Source organism: Podarcis tiliguerta (assembly GCF_965153285.1).
Source record: "Podarcis tiliguerta genome assembly, chromosome: 4".
In the NCBI taxonomy this organism is placed as follows: Eukaryota; Metazoa; Chordata; class Lepidosauria; order Squamata; family Lacertidae; genus Podarcis; species Podarcis tiliguerta.
In genome coordinates this window covers 25,297,485-25,320,412 of record NC_139537.1, presented here as the reverse complement: position 1 = coordinate 25,320,412, position 22,928 = coordinate 25,297,485, and the positions used below count along the sequence as shown (strand labels likewise).

At 42.5% G+C, this 22,928-nt stretch overlaps 1 protein-coding gene across 11 annotated transcripts in view; it reads left to right on the top strand.

The window, feature by feature from the left end:
• The window catches only part of FLT1 (fms related receptor tyrosine kinase 1), a 482,624-nt gene that overhangs the window by 449,904 nt on the left and 9,792 nt on the right, over window positions 1-22,928 (top strand). For all 11 annotated transcript variants that reach the window (XM_083437024.1, XM_083437022.1, XM_083437023.1 and 8 more), the window contains 8 exons: window positions 1,723-1,829; window positions 3,651-3,786; window positions 15,687-15,791; window positions 16,388-16,501; window positions 16,935-17,023; window positions 18,313-18,472; window positions 18,816-18,913; window positions 21,276-21,398. In XM_083437024.1, coding sequence (XP_083293150.1) covers window positions 1,723-1,829; window positions 3,651-3,786; window positions 15,687-15,791; window positions 16,388-16,501; window positions 16,935-17,023; window positions 18,313-18,472; window positions 18,816-18,913; window positions 21,276-21,398 — 932 coding nt within the window. The remainder of the gene's footprint in view (window positions 1-1,722; window positions 1,830-3,650; window positions 3,787-15,686; window positions 15,792-16,387; window positions 16,502-16,934; window positions 17,024-18,312; window positions 18,473-18,815; window positions 18,914-21,275; window positions 21,399-22,928) is intronic.

Sequence of the window (22,928 nt, the reverse complement as noted above, 5' to 3'; positions counted from 1 at the left end):
TGGAAGATGGCTGAAATCCATTGCTCCTAAGCACATTAGTCCAAGAACAAAGAAGCAGGAAGAAAACAGGAAACATGGTCAGCCAGTTCTAAATGGGGGTGGGAGCTCTCTTGAATTTCCGGGGTCCTTTCTTTAACAGAGCAAAGCAGTCTGGTAGGAAGAAGGGATGGCCAAACCCTACTGAGTATTGGGCTGATCCATATCTAACATGCTAGACAATGCCAGGCTTTATAGCAGCCAGTCAGAAAATCTGACCTCTCTAAGCCTCATGCAAAGGAAGGAAAATTTTGAACTAAGCTCTCTCAAGTGTTGAACGATTAATTAGTCTGAGGACAGATATAGTGATGCTTCACACCCTATGGGGCAGCCTGGCAGGAATTAGGAAATTCCTTTCAAGTGTTTACAGGCCACTCAGGCTGTCAAGCAGCTACATCTGGGGAGGAAGTGGGAGGGAAGCAAGGAGGCTTCTGTTGTGGTGCAATGACAGTCACTGATTCCATATTGGAGTCTGCACCGTAAGCCTTGCAGCAAAAAGAAAAGGGGAACATTTTTCCCTTTCGAAAATGGAAACTGGTATGATTATGCTGTCACAGCCTTAGAAATCTGGCCAGCTTAAGCCACCCTTGCCCCAGGAAGTGCAGTGAAATGGTCTTACAAATGGACCTTGAACATTGGTTGGGAGTGGATGTGATCATCAGAATGGATCTTGAGTGATATTAAGATATAATGTAATCAATTGCTGATTAGATATACCCGAACAGGTGAGAGGCACGTACTTGTAAATCACTGGCTAGCACAGGGGTCTGTGATTACATCTCCATTTGATGATTAATATTCATTGTTTTAATAACAATGAGATGCATAGCTAGAACAGGTGATAGGCACCTACTTTTCTGTGTTTGCTCTAAGCATTGCAAAAGGGAGAGAATGGTTTGTAAAAGAAAGGAATTGTCAGAGTCTGGGAACCAGTCCAGGGAGTTTTTCCCCCCTGGGCATCTACAATCCCTCAACTATTCCTTTGGTATATCCAAGGTATACCCTGTGGATGATCTACAATGTAAAAGAGTTTTCAAGTTTGTTTTGATGCCATGTGAATGGCTGCATACAAGACTTAGTATCTGTGCATGTAGTTGTCTTAGAAGACAAACAACACTTTATGTTTGGTAACTGTTTTTAAAATTTTCAGTAAATTTGTAAAACAAACAAACAAACTATGGCTGTGTATGCTATATCTTTAAAACACACCCTAACAACACACACACACTCACCCAAAATCTTGGGAACTGTAGTTTGTTATGGGTGCTGGGAATGGTAGTTCTGATGGGGTAAGCTACAGTTCCCAGGATTCTTTGGGGGTGCTTTGAATGTGCTTTATAGTTATAGTGTATATGCAGGCAATGTTAAGAGAAAGCCAAGTGAAAAAACCTTGTGATGAGCTCTTGTGGTTGGAACTTTTAAATGTTATCCCAAGACACATGATTTGCTCACAGAATAGAGGCCTTTACATAGCTCAGGTCACATTTCAAAGGCCCCAATGGAAATTGGTTGTGTATATCGTTCAGTAAGTCTTCCCAGACTATCACTCTCCGAAATGCAACAACAGTTATTGGGGGAAAAAATCCACTGTGCTGTTTCTCTTTTAGAGAAATGTCATGATAGGAGTTAGTAACAACTGTGGTATATCGGAGTGTTACATTTTAATTGTGGTTTTATTTTTCTCAGGAATTTCAGAGAGCTCAAACCTGGAGCTGATAACACTGACATGCACCTGCGTGGCAGCAACACTCTTCTGGCTTCTGTTAACGCTCTTCATCCGTAAGCTAAAAAAGGTGAGGCAAAGGCACTGGCACTGAAGCCTCTTCTGGTTTTCCAAATGGGATATGCCTTTTTGTGTTATGTTCCCCCCCCCCCCCCATAACAGCTATTTTGGGACTTGCGCCCCCAGCACTCTCCTAAAATTCGAAATGTTCCCGTTGCTCCCCAAAGCTTGCCAACCCCTGTCTTAAGGTGCAGCAATACCCTTAACTGTTTCTGTGGCCACACAACTGCTCTCCTTTCTGTTCTTGAAAGATGTGAATTTCTGCCAGTTGTTGTAGTAGCTGGATGACATTCCCACACTATATCCATTGCCACAGCCAGTTCACACGGGCAAGGAGTGAAGCAGTGAGGTTGTCACTAAATGTCCACCACTGCAGAGCAGTGATCACAGAAGAGGTCAGGAGACAGCCTGATATTAGGTAACCATCCTGTCTCATGAAGACAGCATACATATTCCTGTCAACACACGCCAGGCTTGCTTGCTGAATTCATACTTCACCACAGGTTGAAATCCAGACTGACAAGGCATTCCACTGGAAACAGCTACCTGACAGTGGATGGACCTGACGGTGTCCCTTTATCCAAAGCCTGGCTTATGGGGGTGAAATAATTTCAAAACTATCCATGTTATAAATATGTTATTTCAAACTCTGCTTCATTTGTACTGAAAGTAAGATAAATCTTCAATGCTGATTTGTGTTGGCTTGAGGGAGATTCTTAGCAAGGTAACAGTTTATATGCACTAATTTTAGCTGCTTTGAAAGGCGATTCAAGTCGTCCCATTAACACAGGAAAGAAACTGTTCCCTTTGTCCCTGAATCATAGATAGGCAGCCTGACCTGACCCTGTGCACATGTGTTGTTGTTGTTGTTGTTTAGTCGTTTAGTCTTGTCCGACTCTTCGTGACCCCATGGACCAGAGCACACCAGGCACTTCTGTCTTCCACTGCCTCCCGCAGTTTGGTCAGACTCATGTTTGTAGCTTCGAAGACGCTATCCAACCATCTCGTCCTCTGTCGTCCCTTTCTCCTTGTGCCCTCCATCTTTCCCAACATCAGGGTCTTTTCCAGGGAGTCTTCTCTTCTCATGAGGTGGCCAAAGTGCACATGTACTCAGAAGTAAATCTCTCCAAGTTTGAGAAGGCTTGTTCCCATGTATGTATGCATCAGATTGCAGCCTTAATCCTTCTAACAGCCTGATGAGTCTAAATTACTTGCTAGGCATCACTATGGGGAAATAATATTGCGTAGGCAAGAGCCTACAGGGAAATATGAATTCTTGAACATTTGAAAAATGTGTACACAAAATGTTACTGGTGAATACTTTGCAGATTACATCTGAGTCTTGCACAACTTTCAAACCGCATTTGGCGACTTTTTTTAAGCAACAAACATTGACAGCTGAACTCATCTGTTGCATATGCCAGTATTTTCTTTTGTACAGTTGTCTGCCAAAGCTATTTTTAGAGGCTGTAGTTAGTCATTTTTCTGAAAATACACTCAACTGAAAGTACAGACTGGAATCTCTGTCACATGGCAATTATTTGAGGAGGTCTTCATATGGATTTAATTGACGAAATCAAGCATGCAATACAGTATATATATGAGAGAAGGTGGTGGAAATATCACCAGAATGAAAAAAATACATGGCAATGTTAAAATGAAGCATCTTTAACAGATTGTACATTGGAGCATGAAATGTGTATCCATATGGCAAGAGGTGCAGCAGTCATATCCAATTAACCAATCACCTTCCTGACCAAAGCCAGGAGAACTTACTCAGGATGGCTGTGCATTTTGTAGTGACTTGGGGATCTTTAACATTATTTTCCAGCCTTATTCTTCCGAAATAAAGACAGATTATTTATCAATCATAATGGATCCTGAAGAAGTCCCCTTAGATGAACAATGTGAACGACTTCCTTATGAGGCCAGCAAATGGGAGTTCGCCCGGGAGAGGCTCAAACTAGGTAATCATGTGCTTCTTTCTCTACTATTGCATGCAATTCTGGGTTGGTAGGATCAAAATGTGGGTTTCAACCAGCTTTCCCCAACCTAGTGCCCTCCACTTGTTGCTCGACTGCAGCTCATGGAGGATAAGGCTATTTGTGGCTACTAACCATTATGTCTATGTTTTCTCTCCACTTTGATCACCAGTTGCTGAGAATTGCAGGTGTGCAGAGTTCTGTTGCACTCAAGTCCTGCTTGTGGGCTTTCCATAGCATCTGCTGGGCATCTGAGAACAGGATGTTGCAGTAGATGGGCCATTGGCGTGATCTAGCAGGCTCTTCTTATATCCTTGCATTAACTGCAGATTAATGCTGCAAAGCAGCTTTTATTTATCAACTATTTTTTTTCTGTTAATGGGAACTGTTTTTATTTCAGAAAACAAGATTATGCCCCTTAATTGTTACTGTTGCCCTTGGTTCTGAAATGGAATTGCTATAAAAATAACTCTCAGTTCAATTGTTGCTATCTGGCCTCTGCAGACATATTTAGAATCCAGATGTAGGGATCACAGCATCTGCACAATTCATCCCTTTGAGGGGGCAGAACTAAACTGAGCGTCACTGTTTCATAACTGATTTGTAGGTTAACTATTTTCCTCCAAGGGATGCATTCACAAGTGTTGAAGAATTGTTGTGTAACAGGAATTACTATCAGTTTCCTCCTGGGTATCAGACACCCATGGACTAAAAATCCTGGAAGCAGGTAGACAAACCTGTGCCCTGGCCTCCAAATGTAAAAGGGAATCAGTCCAGACAGTGATGTCACTATGACATCAAGTGACTGGCAGGTGGGTGGCCCTGCCCACCTGTCATATTTGGTGCCCCAGGTCGGCAGTTCGAATCCCCGCAACGGGGTGAGCTCCTGTTGCTCGGTCCCTGCTCCTGCCCACCTAGCAGTTCGAAAGCACATCAAAGTACAAGTAGATAAATAGGTACCATTCCGGCGGGAAGGTAAACGGCGTTTCCGTGCGCTGCTCTGGTTTGACAGAAGCGGCTTAGTCATGCTGGCCACATGACCCGGAAGCTGTACGCCAGCTCCCTCGGCCAATAAAGCGAGATGAGCGCCACAACCCCAGAGTCGGCCACGACTGGACCTAATGGTCAGGGGTCCCTTTACCTTTTTATAAGGAAGTAAGTCCCATTCAATTTGATGGGTCTTAACATAAGAACACCCAGGCCCATCAAATCTAGCAACCTATTCTTACAGTGACCAACCCGATTCCTATAGGAAGCCTGCTTTCAGGACCTGAGCGCAAGAGCACTTTCTCCTCCTTCTGTTTACAGCAGCAACTGATATTCAAAAGCATCCTGCCTCTGACCGTGGAGGCAGACCTCTTTGTCTTGCTCGTAAGTAAGCATGTTCCTGTTTGGCTGTAGCCCAACTTGTTTTTAAAGGGTACATCTCAGCCATGCAAAGTGTGAAGAGAGCATACGTGTTTTCTAACACATGTCTGCGTACCAGAGAGTTGTACTTGCCAGGGACCCCTCCTAGACTATAGCTCCCTGTCCAACCTACACTTGTTGGCAAACCAGGTACTGGGAGCATGCAGTATGGAATTCCTCTCCTTGGCAGGAACTAGTTAATTCAGTTCCATCTTGCATGTAAGAGCTGAGGCACAAATCTGGAATGGGAGCAGTGTAACTGTGTGTGTGGAGGGGGGTGGGGGAATGGCATAAACAAGGAAAGAATGTTGTGATCATGAATGAAAACCAGATTCTGAAAAGTTGGCTGGGTGCAGCCTGTTTCCTAAATCATCTCCCGCACAAGTCCCAGTTACGTGGAAGTCAGTCCAACCTCTCATTGACCTTGGCAGCTCCTATTGCTATTATCTTGTAAATACGGCGTGTTCTTGTTTAGTTGTTGGAAGTTTTTTTTTAATCTCACACATATTTTCTTTCTACACTTTCCACCTTTTCTTTATCAGGCCTATTAATTGTAATGCATAGCTATAAATTGTGAACCAGTCAAGTGTATTAATTTGTAACGCTGCTAACAGCACCTCACTCAAATAAGTTCCACTGATGAGCTCACTGGGACATACTCCCAGGAATGCGTATTTAGGATTGCAGCCTAGTCTTAGTTCAGTAACTGCCTGGGGGCTGAGGGTGAGCGGGGTGAGCCTGACTTCCAGACATTCATTCCCAGATGATGAATCACAGAATCATGGATTGAGAATTGTAGAGTTAGAAGGGACCGTGAGGGTCATCTAGTCCAACCCCCTGCAATGCAGGAATCTTTTGCCCAACATGGGGCTCAAACTCACAACTTCGAGATTAAGAGTCTACCAACTGAACTATGTGAAATAACATGTGAAGTAGCCAGTGGATTGTGCCCACTGTCCCCATTCCCAACCTCCACACATTGATGTGAATTTCTCAATAGAGTCTACATATGAGCATAGATTCTATTCAGACCTCCAGAGGTGAACACATGGAAGTTGGGAGCAGGGTCAGTGAGCAAGATCTCCTTCCTTCTCCCAGTGTTCATTAACCATGGATCCTAAAAGTTTGCATAGGGCTAGCTTCTGTCTAAATCATCTTGTGCTCCTCTCATCCATTGATTCACATGACTGATGAAATGTCCTTAGGGCCTATATTTACAACTTCTTATACTGGTGGTTGTAGAAATGCTAATGATTAAATGAGGTATGTAAATGCCTTGAATGAAAGGTTGGATTTCATACCCTTTTAATGGTCATAGCTTCTCTCAAATAACATGAGGGATTATAATTTGGCAAAGATACTGAGAATTCTTTAATAGAGATTCCTAACCCTCCTTTGGAGGAAGAGTGAGGTATAAATTCAATAAAAAGGAACAAGAATTATTCTCAGAACTACAGTTTATTAATACCCTAGAGCAAATACCCTAGAACAGTTTCTTATACTATGGTTCTAAAACTATGGCAGTTTGTGAACAGGAGATCAGGAGTGGATAAACAATAAAACAATAAATAATATTAAAAGAGAAGTGACAGTCACTACAACTTAAGTAGTGGGATTAATTATTACTCAAAGCTTGATTAAAAATGACCAGATATTAGCCTGGCACTGAAATTAAAACAAGATTTGCATCTGGCAGATCTGAGAGTGGAGGGCATTCCCCAAGTGGCACAGCATTACAGAGAAGGGCCCCTCTTACATACCCCATAGTGTGGAACCTCCAAAGATGGGATATTGAGGAGGACCTCTCCAGAAGATCTTTATGATCAGACAGGACACTAAAAGAAGTGCTTCTTCATTTAGGGCTTTGTAGGTCATCACCAACATCTTGAATGCAGTTCAGAAACTTACTGGAAGCCTGTGCGGTTTCTTAAGAACCAGTGTCCTATGGCTGCAGTTCAGTGCTCTACTTAAGAGTTTAGCAGCTGCAGTTTTGAAGTTATCTTCAAGGACATCTTCAGATATGGCATGTTACAGAGCATGCATTAACATGGCCAGGTTATCTGTATCCAGGGATGAACATGGCTTGTGAGGCAACTGAAGTTGGCCAAAGACACTGTCAGCCACTAAAAACAACAGAGTCTCCAGTGACAAGTTTGGACCCAAAGTTATGAATCAACTCCTTCAATGGGAGGGCACCCCCCTTCTAGAGCAAGCAGTTTCCCCAATTCCCGGACTCATGAACCTCCAATCCACAGTGCCTTGGTTGGGTAGGGATTCATTCCCAGTTTGTTCTCAAGCATCCAACCCGTTACAGAAGTAGAAATAAGGGTGGAATAACTGTATTACTGTGGCTCCAACTATCATTCCACAGAGTCACTGCTGTAGTATACCATGGTCGATGGTACTGAATGCTGCTGAGAGGCCACCACCCTCTCTGTCACAAGGGGACATTAGCCACTGGTTGGAAACTTCTACAGTTTGTTTCAGGGAAGGGTCATCCACAACCTCCCCTTGGTTCAACATTATATCATAGACTCCTATCACAACATTATTTTAAATACTTCATTTCTTTTTATCCATGTTCTATTCGCAGTGCTACCATGATCACTGTTTTTAATTTATGTGCAGGGGTGCACTTTGTTGATGTTCCCTTTCTGTTTCAGAGCCTTCAGTTGCTTCATTCCAGTTTTGGGAGTTACCCCACCAAGGCTCAGTTTTATCTATCAAGCTGTATTCACCTTCCTGTACTAGGAGTTCAAGTTCATTTTGTTTATTTCCCATCCTCTGCACACTGAAACCCATGGATATTTTACTTCAATGTCTCTCCTGTGGAGTTTGCCTGGCACCAGCCACAACTTCCCCAGCCTCCCCTGTACCTCCCAAGTCTCTATCTTTAGTGCTTATCTTTGAATTTACCTTTGGGCTATTGTCTCCATTCCCCACGGATTTAGTTTAAAGCCCTCTTGATCAAGTTTGTCCTGCTTCTGCCAAACACATTTTTCTCCAGTCCTCATGAGGTGCAGCCCATTTCCTGCCTGTAGTACTTTGTTAAGGAAGTTTGTACTGTGTTCTCAGAAACCAACCCTCTCCTGTCGACACTATCTGCACAGATGAAATGCTAGTCTCTTTCTTTTTAGTCCTCTGCCTTTTACAGTAATACTTGGCAAGAACACCCCTGAGCCCCAAGGTACTTCACCTTCCTCCCCAGAACTTCAGAGTCAGATGTGATATGTTCATAGTTGTGTCTTGTGGCGCCATTTGTCTCCTTGTGGATTAGTAAGAAGGGATAATAATCAGTGAGCCTGAAAAGTCTTAGTGACCTGTCCTTCATATCCTGGATCTGTGTGCCAGGCAGACAGCGTGCTTCATGAACAAAAAGGTCCGGTTGGCACACAGCTGCCTCTGTACCTCTCAGTAGGAAGTCCCCAAGCACCACCACCCTTGTCCTCCTCCTTCCTGCACTCAGTGGCTGAATCATCTCTGTCCTTGAAGGGTTTGAGAGTCTTCCTTTCCCATCTGGTATATCCTGAGAATCGCTCTCATTGGACAGATAATAAAAGTGATTTCTTAGTTCCAGTGCTTCAAAATTCTACTCTTTTTTCTGTCGGTAGCTGTCTTCCATGCAGTTTCCTCCTTGTTACAGCTCCCATCTTCTTCCTTGACAGTTTCTTCCTGGTTATGTCAAGGGAAGCTCTGCAGTGCCACAACAGAACCAGCCAGACAATGTGGCCCCAGCAAGCACTCCAATGGTGGCAGCTTTAACCTTCAAAGTCCTAAAGATCTGAGCCTAGAGTAGCCAAAGCAAGGGCCTTCTCTAATACATTCAGTTCACCAAAAGCTTCTCAAATAATCACATCCCCCACCCAATGCATATGCATTGACACACCGTTAACCATTCCTTTGTTCTTCAGATGTTGTTGTTGTTGTTTGGTCATTTAGTCGTGTCTGACTCTTCGTGACCCCATGGACCAGAGCACGCCAGGCACTCCTGTGTTCCACTGCCTCCCGCAGTTTGGTCAAACTCATGCTGGTAGCTTCAAGAACACTGTCCAACCATCTCGTCCTCTGTTGTCCCCTTCTCCTTCTGCCCTCCATCTTTCCCAACATCAAGGTCTTTTCCAGGGAATCTTCTCTTCTCATGAGGTGGCCAGAGTATTGGAGCCTCAGCTTCACAACCTGTCCTTCCAATGAGCACTCAGGGCTGATTTCCTTAAGAATGGATCGGTTTGATCTTCTTGCAGCCCATGGGACTCTCAAGAGTCTCATCCAGCACCATAATTCAAAAGCATCAATTCTTTGGCAATCAGCTTTCTTTATGGGTTCTTCATATACCAAAGCTCAAACCTGAATTCATGTCTCTTCAACAAACTCCCATAGCTGGAAAAGCTACTTGCTGGTTGCAAGGCTGGCCTGGCCTCTTCTATCAAGTGGAGATGGGGATAAGAACACAAGTAGAGTCCTGCTGGATTGGATTAATGTTTCAACTATTCCAGTATGCTGTTTCTCACAGGGGCCAACCACATGCCTCTCAGAAACCAAGAAGCAGAACTGAAGGCAACAGCTCTAGCAGCTGCTATTTAATGGCATACTGCCTCTAAATTGTAATCTGAATTTTCCTCATATATATTTGCTAATCTAAAGATTGCTTTGTTTCTTCTTATTTCTGCCTTTTGTCTAATGAGGAGTGTGTGTGTGTTTTGCTTAAGGCATGAGATGGATCTGGGTAACAACCAGGCTATATGTTTTCAAAAATTGGGATCACCTATTGTTCCTTTATCCTAAAGAAGTTAGTTATATAACCTGATACCTGCAGGAAAACATGTCGGAATTCCTAGGGATGGGTGTGAATATGTAAATTTTAGTTTCTCTCATTTCTCATCTTTCTAATCCTAAATTCAGTTCTCCACATTTCCAGTTTGCAATTTTTTAAAAAAAGTTCTGTGAAAATTCATAAACATTTGAGTACAAATTTTTCCTAATACGCAAGTTTGCCAAGTATACATATTTTTGCAAAGCATTTTGCAATGCATTGTTGCCATGAATGTATGCTTTTTGTGCACACTTAACCCTCAGGTATGCATTTTTGTACACGTCGCTTGTCTGGAGAACTGAACTGCTAAATTTGAAGAAATGCAAATTTCGAAGGATGGCTGTGTTTGGCTTGCATATTGTTTTGGAAAATGCAAATTGGATGGGTCACCTTTAAATGTGAACTGAATTGAATTTCTTTCTCCACCTCCACCACCTGTAACACCTAGAAAAGTCTAATTCAACCTCCAGTCTCCATCTTGGAAACGAGTCTAAATGCAGACCTCATTGCTAGGACATCCAACCTGTTTATTGTACTTCCTCCCCGCATTACTATTTTCCCTGTCATCCCACCCCACTCCCAGCTCTTAGTAGCACCTGGCCTAATGAAGCATTTTGGAGCATTTGAAAGTTTGCTTATGGTTTAGTGACATTTCAGTTGGTCCTGATAAAGGTATTGGCCAATTGTGAGTGTTGACTCTTCCTCACCACCACCCCTGTTTAAGGATCAACACAGCAGCCTTGGCTTTTTAAGTGTCCATTGTTACTTATAGACTGTGAATTTGTTGAATCCCTGTTTAAAGCTACTGGCCATCCCATCTCCACATCCTGTGGTGGTGAATTTCATAAACTAATTAGGTGTTGTGTGAAGAAGTAACTTCTTTTTGTCTGTCCTGAATCATCGGCCAATCATTTTCATTGGATGAGAAATATACATAACCAGCACTAGCATAATGTTGGCCATCTGCAGTTTTATTATATAGGAGATGTTCTCCCATCTGGAAACTGTCTCAGATTGCAAGGAAAGTCATATGGACTTGATTGAAGGCAATACTGCTTGTCTCTACATGGGAGTAAGTGTTAACAGGGCTGGCCATCTTCCTTTTGCTAGGTGATTAATGATAAATTTTAATCGGTCATTCTTTCTCCAACTTGCCCATTAGCTCTGTAAAATCTCATACGTTTTCATTTTTTAATTATTTTTCATTTTTTATCATTTGTGAAGTATCTAGTAACCTTATGCCCACAAGAAGTTACAAACTGTTCTAACCAGCTTGCGGAGACTATCAGAGGTCACAAAGAGAAAGGAAAAATATATGAAAATAACAACAAGAGATGTGGAAAAATAATAAGAAAGGACTGGATAGTACAGTGAACATCATAAGGTTAGATTTGTGGACATTAAAACAGCAGTAAGAAGCAAGAAGTTGATTGGATCCCTTCGGAACTTGAAATATGGGTACCCCCAACAAAAATTTAAAATTCGGCTGTGTAATTTGGAATTTATGTAATTTGGTTTGATTTGATTTGATTGGTCGGTTAATAAAAAATTACTCTTAAAAAAAAAGAAGTTATTACACACAAGGAATAAATAAAGCTTGGTTTATTATATGAAATGAAAGTGACAGAATATATATAAAGGCTACTTCAGATAGCAAAAATAAAGCAGGTAGCAAATCCTACAATACATGCACACCTTGATCTAAAGAGTGAAAAATCTAACTATCCCCATAAGCCTACAGGAAAGTAAGTGTGGCAATTTTGCCATAGAAACCACAGTGAAAGCAAGTTAAAAAATGGAGAAAGGGAAAGAAAGGTATAGCTGTCCTTCAGGCAGAATGGTTTTTGGATTCCTGGAGGGCACTGAGTAGAATTTTCATTGGAGCTTTGAGAGTTCTGAGTAAATTTTTTGTTGGAGCTAGGAGAGCTGACTAAACATTGAGAATCTAAGGCTTTTAATCCAATGTCATCTAATGGAGAAGGGAGGGGGGCTTTGAGATGAGCAATTCCTATAATTCCAATGGTTTTATTGTTGCGTTGGATTTATTTCAGAGTTTCCTGCCTATTTCCCACTTTGCTTATTTGCTTAATAAAAGTTGAAGGAATACAATCCTAGTGGGCAGTGATGAAAACTGGCCATCCTTGTCAGTCTCCTGTCTCAAAGTTTTCCCTCATCATCTTGATGGCATCCATTCAGATGTAAAGTAGATTTTAATGGTAGTTAGATGCGGGTGGCGCTGTGGGTTAAACCACAGAGCCTAGGGCTTGCCGAACAGAAGGTCAGCAGTTCAAATCCCTGTGACGGGTGAGCTCCTGTTGCTCGGTCCCAGCTCCTGCCAACCTAGCAGTTCGAAAGCACGTCAAAGTGCAAATAGATAAATAGGTACCACTCTGGCGGGAAGGTAAACGGCATTTGCGTGCGCTGCTCTGGTTCGTCAGAAGCGGCTTAGTCATGCTGGCCACATGACCCGGAAGCTGTACGCCAGCTCCCTCGGCCAGTAAAGCGAGATGAGCGCCGCAACCCCAGAGTCGGCCACGACTGGACCTAATGGTCAGGGGTCCCTTTACCTTTACCTAGACTTACATATGCTGATCGCTACACAAGGTGTGAGGAGCTTCAGGGTGTGAGCTAGCCATTAGCCTAGTGTGAGTATATACTGTATCAGAATTTGGCTGTCTGCAACAGATATCAAATTGAAAATGTTTAGAAAACAAATGACTCTTGTTACAGTCTCTGTATGAAGAAACATATGCAAAGGGTTCTATGCTACCATTGTTTATGGTGGCTGTAGGCATACCATATGATACCCATTAAGCTGCAAACAGTATGGCAGATCACGCCCCCACTTAGGCCTTTTTTAAAATGTCAGTGTGCTCTAACCGTTCAGTTATTCAATCAGGAAGCAGCTTTGTGTCAAGCAGAAAACAGACTCCCTGAATTTGCACAGCCCTGTAGCCAGGGCGGAATCACTTAGTGTACTACCCAACCTAGGGCGGTCCTTTACCCCACCTAGAATTTTTATTTTAATTGGATCTTTAATAGTGGCATAACAAGCACTGTTTGCATTGAAAGAATGACAGCTTGTTTTAAGAAAAAAAAGAGCAATTCTATGTTTGTTTGTTTGTGTGGCTCCCTCCAAGAGTGCAGTTGTTGGAGTCCAAAAGTCTGCTGACACAACATTTCCCCTGACTCAGAGTGGCTTTTTCATGGTCTCAGTTACCCTACGTGAACCTGGAGGTGTGGGGTGGGGGAAAACCAGCCTGTGTAGTAGAAACATAACCCCTAAGAGATTGAGTTAAATATTAGGACTATCTATTATAGGCTAAGGCGACACCTTATGCCTTTGATTTTCCCTTGCTCTGCTTTTCAATTGCCCTTCCAGATGTCCTCTTTACTGTGTATTCGTGACGATTTGTATTCATGCTGGTATTGGGGCAGATATACAGATGATCTCGCTTTCAATACTGCTGTGCCAGGTGAAAAGGGGGCGATGGGGGAAATAGATTTCAGTGGGACATAAATTGCACCTTACATTCCTAATAACGCTGCTCTGTATGCCGTTATCTTCTGAAGCTGCTGGAGGGATTTTCTGTGGCTTGTAAAGTGAGGAGAATTTGGTCCAAGAATTCAAATATCCAAATAGTCTCTACAAGTTCTTAGGAGCCAATGTTTGGCACTAAAACATAATGTAACTGAAACCAGAATATCAGAGGATTTTTAAAGCGGGGGGTGGGGAGAGTTTTATTAGTTTTCCATGAAACAGAGATTGTTCAGATGGAAAAGATATCTGGAAAACATGCCAGTGTCCGAATACAACAATACCCCTGTGGTGTTTTACTGAGTACAGAGAGAGTTTACAAGTTGCTTATTCCAATGTCCTAAGTAAATGGACTATTATTGATCAAAACAAATGCCAAATTCTCAGAAAACAATGAGCTTCCAGGAGTTAGGTTTACAACAGATGGATGCCTGGCCTGCATGGGGGTCCTAAGGGCTCCATGACAGAATCAGGCTCCTGCACCACAAGCAACAGGTTTCAGTGCCCTCTATCTCCTTCACTTTACTGATGTCCTTGTGATTCTGTGAATCCAGGTGGACAGATGTTCAGATGAACACACATTTTACCACACGTCTTCACCTGATATGTGGTAAAACCCGAGCAACCCTGTCCAATCAGGGGAAAGAAGGGACGTTAATGAAGCAGGGAGATAGCAGAACAGAAAAGTGAAAGGACCAGCTGGGATCTGACTGGTGCAACCCTTAGGTAGGGAGAAATAGTCTACTGTCCAAACTATGTATGATGTTGCCATCTAGTTTGCTCTTATGTAGCTGATGTCTTTTTAAAAATAAGTAGCTGGGGGCGGATTAGATTCATGGAATGGAGGGACGTAGCTTTAATCCTTTGCTCTTGCCGAGATCCCAGCTGGAACTTGTCCCCCATCCCAAGACTTGCAAATATCAATGGGAATAGTAGATTATGGGAGGCATGCTTAAAAGGCAGCAAACATTCCATTATTTGGCTTAGCACTGTACTTTTACAACCATTTAATTTCTTGCCCTATCCAGCAAAATATCTTAGGCCATCTCTGACCAAGAGACGGATGACATAACAGAGTGCCAGACAAGGCCATTCCAATCGTTGCAGAAGAAATGAATGAATGAAACAACAGCTGGCACTGGTGGTTACTGTTGTGCCTCGTGGCATTTTTCAGCAGCAGCAGCAGAGTGCTTCATGCCAGTACAGTGGTACCTCGGGTTACATACGCTTCAGGTTACATACACTTCAGATTACAGACTCCACTAACCCAGAAATAGTACCTCGGGTTAAAAACTTTGCTTCAGGATGAGAACAGAAATTGTGCTCTGGCGGTGCAGCGGCAGCAGGAGGCCCCATTAGCTAAAGTGGTGCTTCAGGTTAAGAACGGTTTCAGGTTAAGAACAGTTTCGGGTTAAGAACGGACCTCCGGAACGAATTAAGTACTTAACCCGAGGTACCACTGTACTTTGCAGCAGTTTTGCAACATTTTGATTGTTAATACAGCTGCTGCCTTGAGGCAGCATAGCCATTGCTACAATGTCATTCTTAGGGCTTGACAGTGGGCTAAGTTTGAAGCATAAGCTTAAATGTGATAAATATTTGTTGTCTTGTATCCCAACTATTGCAGGTTACTCCCCTGGATTTTACAGACCAGTTCTAACAAGTTAATATATCTTAGCTGACGTGGCTCAGTTTTTGTTATTCCAAAGAATGCAAACACGCCATACATTTAAAGCACTTTCTCCATGCCAAAGAATCCTGGGAATTGTGGGTAACATCTCACAGAGGGGAGAATGTACTTTAAATATATGATGTGTACACAGCCCAAAACACAATAATTACTATTGAAAGGCTCTGGATCAGAAGCAGCCAGGTGTGATAATCCCCCCCTTTTGCAGCTGTGCTCACACTTCCATCATTTGTTTGACTACTTAGGGTTTCATTTATATTGTGAATTGCTTTGAGCATAGGTCTGTGAAAGTGGTATAATTTGTGGCATATAAATTCAGGAGCTCTCCATGTATTCTCACACAGTCAGAACTTTAAACATAATGAAAAGTTTAATACTATGAGTTTATCTGATGGTGTCTCTCTAAGCAGCATCTGTGATTTTTTTTTTTTTTGATGCAGGAAAGACCCTTGGGCGAGGTGCTTATGGGAAAGTAGTACAAGCAGCCGCTTTTGGAATTAAAAAATCACCCATGTACAAAGTAGTTGCTGTAAAAATGCTGAAAGGTACGTATGGTGTAGAACAATTCCGCTTTCACTTTGTAGTGTCCAGACTGTGTGGGCACCCATTTTCAGCTGTCCTGCATCTGCAGTAAAGCTGAAATCCTATTGCCATTTGAGCCAGGGACCATAGCCCAATGGTAGAGAGTCATCTTTGCAGGCGGAAGCTCACAGGTTCAGTTCCTAGATCCTCCAGCCAGAGTGGAGCAAGGCTGCTGCCTGAAAGCCAAGAAAGATGCTGCCAGTTGGTCTTGACTGGCCTTCCTCAAACTGGTGCCCTCCACATTTTGGAATACAGCCCCCGTCAGCTCCAGCTAGCACAATCAGCGGTCAGGGGAAACTGGGGTTGTCGCCCAGAACATCTGCAGGATACCAGCTTGCGGAAGGTTCATGTAGGCAGCCCACAGCCCAAACGGTGCAGTTACAGGCTTCTGGACTTATAGTGCTGTTCCAGTCTAGGGTTCAGGTTTGCTGAAAGCATCCTCACAACCAACAGAATGCAGCTGGTGATCAACAACAAGTAGTGACAGGAGCCGGGGCAAGAAGTCTCCAGGTAAGAAGTGCCCTAAGTAATAAGTAAACCATTTTGCTTGGCCTTGCAGAAGGAGCCACCGCCAGCGAGTATAAAGCTCTGATGACTGAGCTGAAGATCTTGACACATATTGGTCATCATCTGAATGTTGTGAATCTGCTGGGCGCTTGCACAAAAAATGGAGGTATGGACAACTATGACAAAAACATGGCGTTCTGGTTTGCTATTTTATTTATTTTTATTTAAAATATAGCTTTACTTTTTTTTGTATTTATCACAGGCTGGAAAGATGGTTCTTAATGCTAAGTTCTGCTGGGCTTTGTCCTTGTTTTAACTTCAAGAGTTAAGCCATGACTTGATACAACTGTGTGAAAATACACTTTTGAGATGCAGGCCTGAATTAAATCACATACAGATCAAACTTTCCTAGAAATCAATGTGAAACAAAGATGAGAGTAGGGACTTCAGGGGAAATATTATAGATTTCTTTCAAATGTATTCTGATTTAAGTAATTATGCTGTATTGCTGAAACAGGCACTTGAACAATGACACAAAAGGCACAGAGGTTATAAATTGTCATTTCCCCCCAACAAAATGTTTATCATCTTGTTCACAGGGCCGCTAATGGTTATAGTTGAATATTGCAAATACGGAAATTTATCAAGCTACCTTAAGAGCAAAAGGAATTTCTTTTCTTCCAACAAGGTAATGTCCCAAATGCCGTATTTTATTACTTCAGTTCACCGTCCACTGAAATAATCACATTAATTTTATTTTGCTGCACAGTGCAAATAGAAACAGGTGTGCAAATGCCCTTTGACCAGTGCAAATATGAGTTGCTTTAATGTACAGATATAGAAAAATAACCAGATTGTTGCAGCAATGCAGTATCTCAAAAATTTTACAAGGTTGTACCTTCCCCAGTGCAAGACCTCATTGCAGGGTTCAGCAGCGATGTATTTTGGATATGTAAGGAAGGATATGTAATCTCTGGGTCAGCCTATGCAACATGACCCTGGGACTTCCCATTCCTGCACAGGCGCAGTGTTGAAGCCATAGGACAAGACCATTAACTCAAAAATGTGGAGCAGGAATACAACTCCAGGTGCACACCAGGCCTTTGCCCCTGGGCCAGATCTGGCCGCCAAAGCAATTCTATCCATCTGCTCCTGGCTCCACTAAATTTAAATCAAAGTGAAAAATGTGAGATAGATAGATAGATAGATAGATAGATAGATAGATAGAACTCTCCTTTCCCCAAGCTCCACCTCCCACCCCCCTACTTCACACTCCCCTTGAGTGTTTCTGCCTGGCTGGAATGTGTCCCTGAACTCTGATAGTGCCTTTGGTTTGCCTGGATGAGGGACAGCGAGGTGTGTGCAGAAAATAGCCTATTGCAAAGTTTCTAGCAGGAGAAACTGGCTACATGATGTGTGGTTCCACTCCCTTGCTTTAATCATTTTCTAAGGGACAGTGTTTTTCAGTGGTGGTGTCCCAGGACCTCACCAGCACATTTAAAAAGTAAGTGAATGAAAAGACCTCATAATCCATGGGGTACAATCTAGCTGAAGTTAAGCACTTTTATATTACAGTGGTACCTCGGGATGCGAACGGGATCTGTTCCGGAGCCCTGTTCGCATCCAGAAGCAGACGTAACTAGGGACAGCATGTCTGCGCACACGCGTGTCGCTTTTCGCTACTTCTGCGCATGTGCGTGATGTCATTTTGAGCGTCTGCGTGAGTGGCGAAACCCGGAAGTAACGCGCTCCGTTACTTCCAGGTTGCCACGGAGCGCAACTCCAATGCGCTCAACATGAAGCATATTGAACCCGAGGTGTGACTGTACATTTCTTTAACAGGAGGGATAAAAGCACATGCTTAACTTTCCTGCTGAATTCAGTTGGACTCAAAAGTGCTTAACGTTGGCTGGAATATCTTCTGTTCTATCTTGTGCCAATTTTTCCCCTCTCCCACCCCCCTCTTTTTGTCTAAAGGATGCCTCCCTTCAAGGAGAGCTGGTGACAGAGGAGAAGGATGTGGAGGCCATTGGTGGTAAGAAGAAAAGGCTGGAGAGCGTCCCAAGTCGAGAGAGCTTAGCAAGCTCTGGATTTCAGGAAGATAAAAGTTTAAGTGATGTGGAAGAGGAAGAGGAGGGTATGTATGAATTCCTTCCTCTTTCTATGCAGCCTGTGGATATTTTTACCGCATGATCTGCATCTTTGACATTTTCTTTCCCCGTTTATCACCCTCATAAACATCCTTGGGAGATACTCGCATCCAAGAAAAGATGGTTTAAAATAAGCTTATTTACAACGTTACTCAATCAGACAGGAAGATGTGTGACTGTTTCTATGGTCTCTTCCTTAACCTTGGGGAAGTGCTCAGCACCTCCCAATAATTGTTTTTGTTCTCACTAGTAAACTACATTTCAGGCACTCCATTGTACTGTGGGCAGCACAAAGTCATGTTAACCTCGTATGCGCTGAATTGATTTCAGATTCTGATGAATTTTACAAGTGGCCCCTCACCATGGAAGATCTAATTTCTTACAGTTTTCAGGTGGCCAGAGGCATGGAGTTCTTATCATCTCAAAAGGTTAGTTTACCCCCTGTGCATTTCCCCTCCAGAAGATTAATAATAATGGGGTAATGTTTTGCATGCATTATGCTTCCAACAGCCTACTGTATAATAGGCTGGGAATGTTATCCCCATATTGACCTCTAGTCTTTTTTCCTGGCAGAGGAGCTGTGCCCTTAATAGCTGCATGACAGACAGAAATTCAACAAGTGCAGTTTTTCTGTCACCTTTGTAAAATGCATCTTTTAAATTGTTGCCTGTTTGTTAAGACAGAGTCCTTATGGCGGGGGGTGGGGGGTGGAGAGCCAGTGACCCTAAAGGAATATATACATTAGAAGCATATGTCCACCACTTATATTTTTTTAAAAAATTAAGTGTTTTACACAATTTTACACAATTGTTAGCCACCTAGCATACGGCATACCCTGGCCACCTGGCCTAAATGAATACATGGATTCCAAACCCCTTTCACAGCTCTACCAAAGGTAGTTCTTATACCAGTTTAAGTTTGTGATGTAACAACGCCTCTAAGCATCATGTTTCTGTTTTGTTAAATACAAAATGTTTGTGTTACTCCCTGAAACTTTATTGAGAAAGAGGGGTTTTCCCTGCACCCTGGGAAACTCGCTGCACAAAGGAAGCATAGGGCAAGGCTACTGAAGTAACCAGCGGCTCCTCATCTTCCTTGCAACTCACTGCATCAGGGAAATTGCATCATGGTGAAGACAAACTGGTTTCTGTGATTCAATGGCAATTTTGTTCCCCAGAACTCCTAAAGGAAGGAAGGAAGGACAGTTTTCTTTTTGAGGCTCTCTCTATAAATAAATGCATGTTTATTCATGTCTTCATAGCGTACACAGCAGACAAAAGGCTTGTTCTTCCATTGCAGTTATTCCTCTGCCTGGGGTTAGATCCAGGTGATCAGGAACCACATAAATAGCCACTAATAAACACGCAGGAATATGGTCATCTGCAGCCTCTGACAACATGCTTAAGTATGCCTTGTCACCACTAGCATGGCCACTTACCACATCACCAAATAAAGAGAGGGAGAGAAAAGAGGATATGCCTTCGTGAGAAATGCGCAAATGCCAGTTTATCAGTATAGATGGAAACTGTTGTCGGCATCCGCCTGCCTCGGGAGACAATGGTGGAGTGTGCCTTTGAGAGTGAAGTCAAACTATTGGAAGGTTGCAGTGCCTGCTGTGGTTGTAGAGGCCAATATGGGAGAGACATGTTTTGTTGCAGCTGGGGCAGATGAAGGCGTCCAGTTGCAAAGAATTACTATAATTTAAATAGAAGTGTAGTTCCTCTTGCCAGACAGGTGTGCACGCCCCTTCTTAGTTTGCTGTCCAGGCACTGGCTGCTTACAGTTCTTCATCTTTAAATGGGATGTGAACTGGGTAGCCCTTGAGCTAGACAACTGTTTTCTGTAAAGGAGGGCTCACGGCTACCTTTCCATCGATTTCCATCGATGTCACTGCTAGGAGTAATGGTGTAGTCAGAGGCTACAGATGACCACCTTTCCACATGGTTAGGGTCATTGCGTGGGACATTTTTCAGTGACTGTTGCATGTCATCATCAGCATTTTATTTGTATGCCGCCTTTCCATAGTAAAAACCGTGACTTACAACAAAAATATTTGCATAATCACAAACATAATAAAAGTAGTCATAACTAACTAAAACACATCAAAAAGTACACAACCAAACTGAACCATTTTGACATAAATCATAAAAAGTTCTAAAAATAGAGATACAAACAATTCATGTCATTAACAGCAACCCCACCACCACCACCAAAACCCCCTAAACAATACCCCAACCCAGCAGTCATAGTACTTCATCTCTAGAAACATGATTTAATGTTCACAGCATCTTCAAATCTCAGCTCTCCTTTTGAAAATAAATGTGTTTCTACAAATACAAGTTTCTGGTTTGGGGAAAATTAAAGATTTGGTCCAGATTTCTGTTCAGTTCAGTTTGGCTCTCTGAAAACAGGCCTGGTTAAGGTGGACGCCACTACAAATTCTCATACGGTAGGAAAATATAGCTGCTTATTGATTTTGGGTTTTATTATGTATTTCCAAATGCATTACCTACAAAGCCTAAACCAGTTTGACTTATCCCTTGGTAGAACTCAACAGATTAAAGGTACACATGTTTAGATTCTGAAGTGTTTCTTTGGACAGCACCTTTGCATTTCATTATGGTAGTTCTATGTAAACTTTAGGCAACTTCCAGAAGAAAATGTAAACTGAGCTATTAAAAACATGAACATGTATATTAATGCTTTTTAAAAGGACATGGAAAAGATTCAGCTTTGTGTTTTGGAATCCTATCGGGATCAGCAATGAGATTGTTTAATGTTTTCTTGTAGTGCATCCATCGTGACTTAGCAGCCAGAAATGTCCTTTTGTCTGAAAACAATGTTGTGAAGATCTGTGATTTTGGCCTTGCAAGAGATATTTATAAGAATCCTGATTATGTGAGAAAAGGCGATGTAAGTCAGCATGCTTCTTGTGTGCCCCATTGTTTATCATTTTGAACAGCTCACGGAGAAGTTTTCTAAATGTTTACATTCTCTGCACTCTAAAAGGCCCCTGAAAGTGATTGTACATTTTTTATGTGAAGATGAGCGGTCCAGATGAGTTGCATGCACTGTGACAGTTTGCATCCTCCACAACAATGCTCGGAAATGTCCGCCAGCTCTGTTTTTTGAATAGTTTACATGTTGATATTTGTTTCTTGGCTAACCTTGCTAGGCCAGCCAGTAAAAAGGCTTAAATTTTATTTGCAAAAGAAGTTTGCGTTTCTTCACTGGGGGTGCAGTGGGGCATAATTTGAGCTATGGCTCATCATAATTTACCCCCCAGAATCTTTTGGTTTAGCTCAAGAATTTGTTGGCACTGTTAGGACTCAGGCCTGGAATGTGTGAAATAACTTTTCTTCCCAAATGGCATGGGAAACATCCTTATTAGAAAAACTAACCAATAAACTGAAACTGACACGGGGACAAATAGAAGAAGATGCCTTCACCCTGGTTTGGTTCCCCTTTATCACATACACAGCCCAACATGACAACAACAAGAATGCCCCGACAGCATACGAATCAATTTGGCTAACCTGATTCAAAAATACACACTCATACCTTGCTCACACACAAAAACAATTCTCACTGCAGCCAACCAAAGACAACCAACCACACCCTAAGCCACCCCCCAACCTCTCTCACCACCAAGGAAATACAACAAGTGAATAGTAAGAGAACCCATACAAGTATAGAATCATAGAATCATAGAGTTGGAAGAGACCACAAGGGCCATCGAGTCCAACCCCCTGCCAAGCAGGAAACACCATCAGAGCACTCCTGACATATGGTTGTCAAGCCTCTGCTTAAAAACCTCCAAAGAAGGAGACTCCACCACACTCCTTGGCAGCAAATTCCACTGTCGAACAGCTCTTACTGTCAGAAAGTTCTTCCTAATGTTTAGGTGGAATCTTCTGTCTTGTAGTTTGGATCCATTGCTCCGTGTCCGCTTCTCTGGAGCAGCAGAAAACAACCTTTCGCCCTCCTCTATGTGACATCCTTTTATATATTTGAACATGGCTAATATATAAAAGTAACGTTGGCTCAACCCCTCATACACACTAAGTAGAATAATAGAGGCATAGCCACCCCACCCCACTCCTCTCTTCCCTCCTCTTCTTTTTCCTAATTGTTTAACCAGGCATGGCCAAATTTGGCCCTCCAGCTGTTTTGGGACTACAACTCCCATCATCCCTAGCTAACAGGACCAGTGGTCAGAGATGATGGGAACTGTAGTCCCAAAACAGCTGGAGGGCCACGTTTGGCCATGCCTGGTTTAAACCAATTCATAAACCAAGAATTTAATACATTGGTCACTAATAATGAAACATATGTTGTAGATATTTTTCAACATTTATTATGCTATTTTTGTGGTATACAAATGACACAAGAAAACTTGGTATATTTATTTGCATAACATTATTCTTGTTTATAAAACCCAAT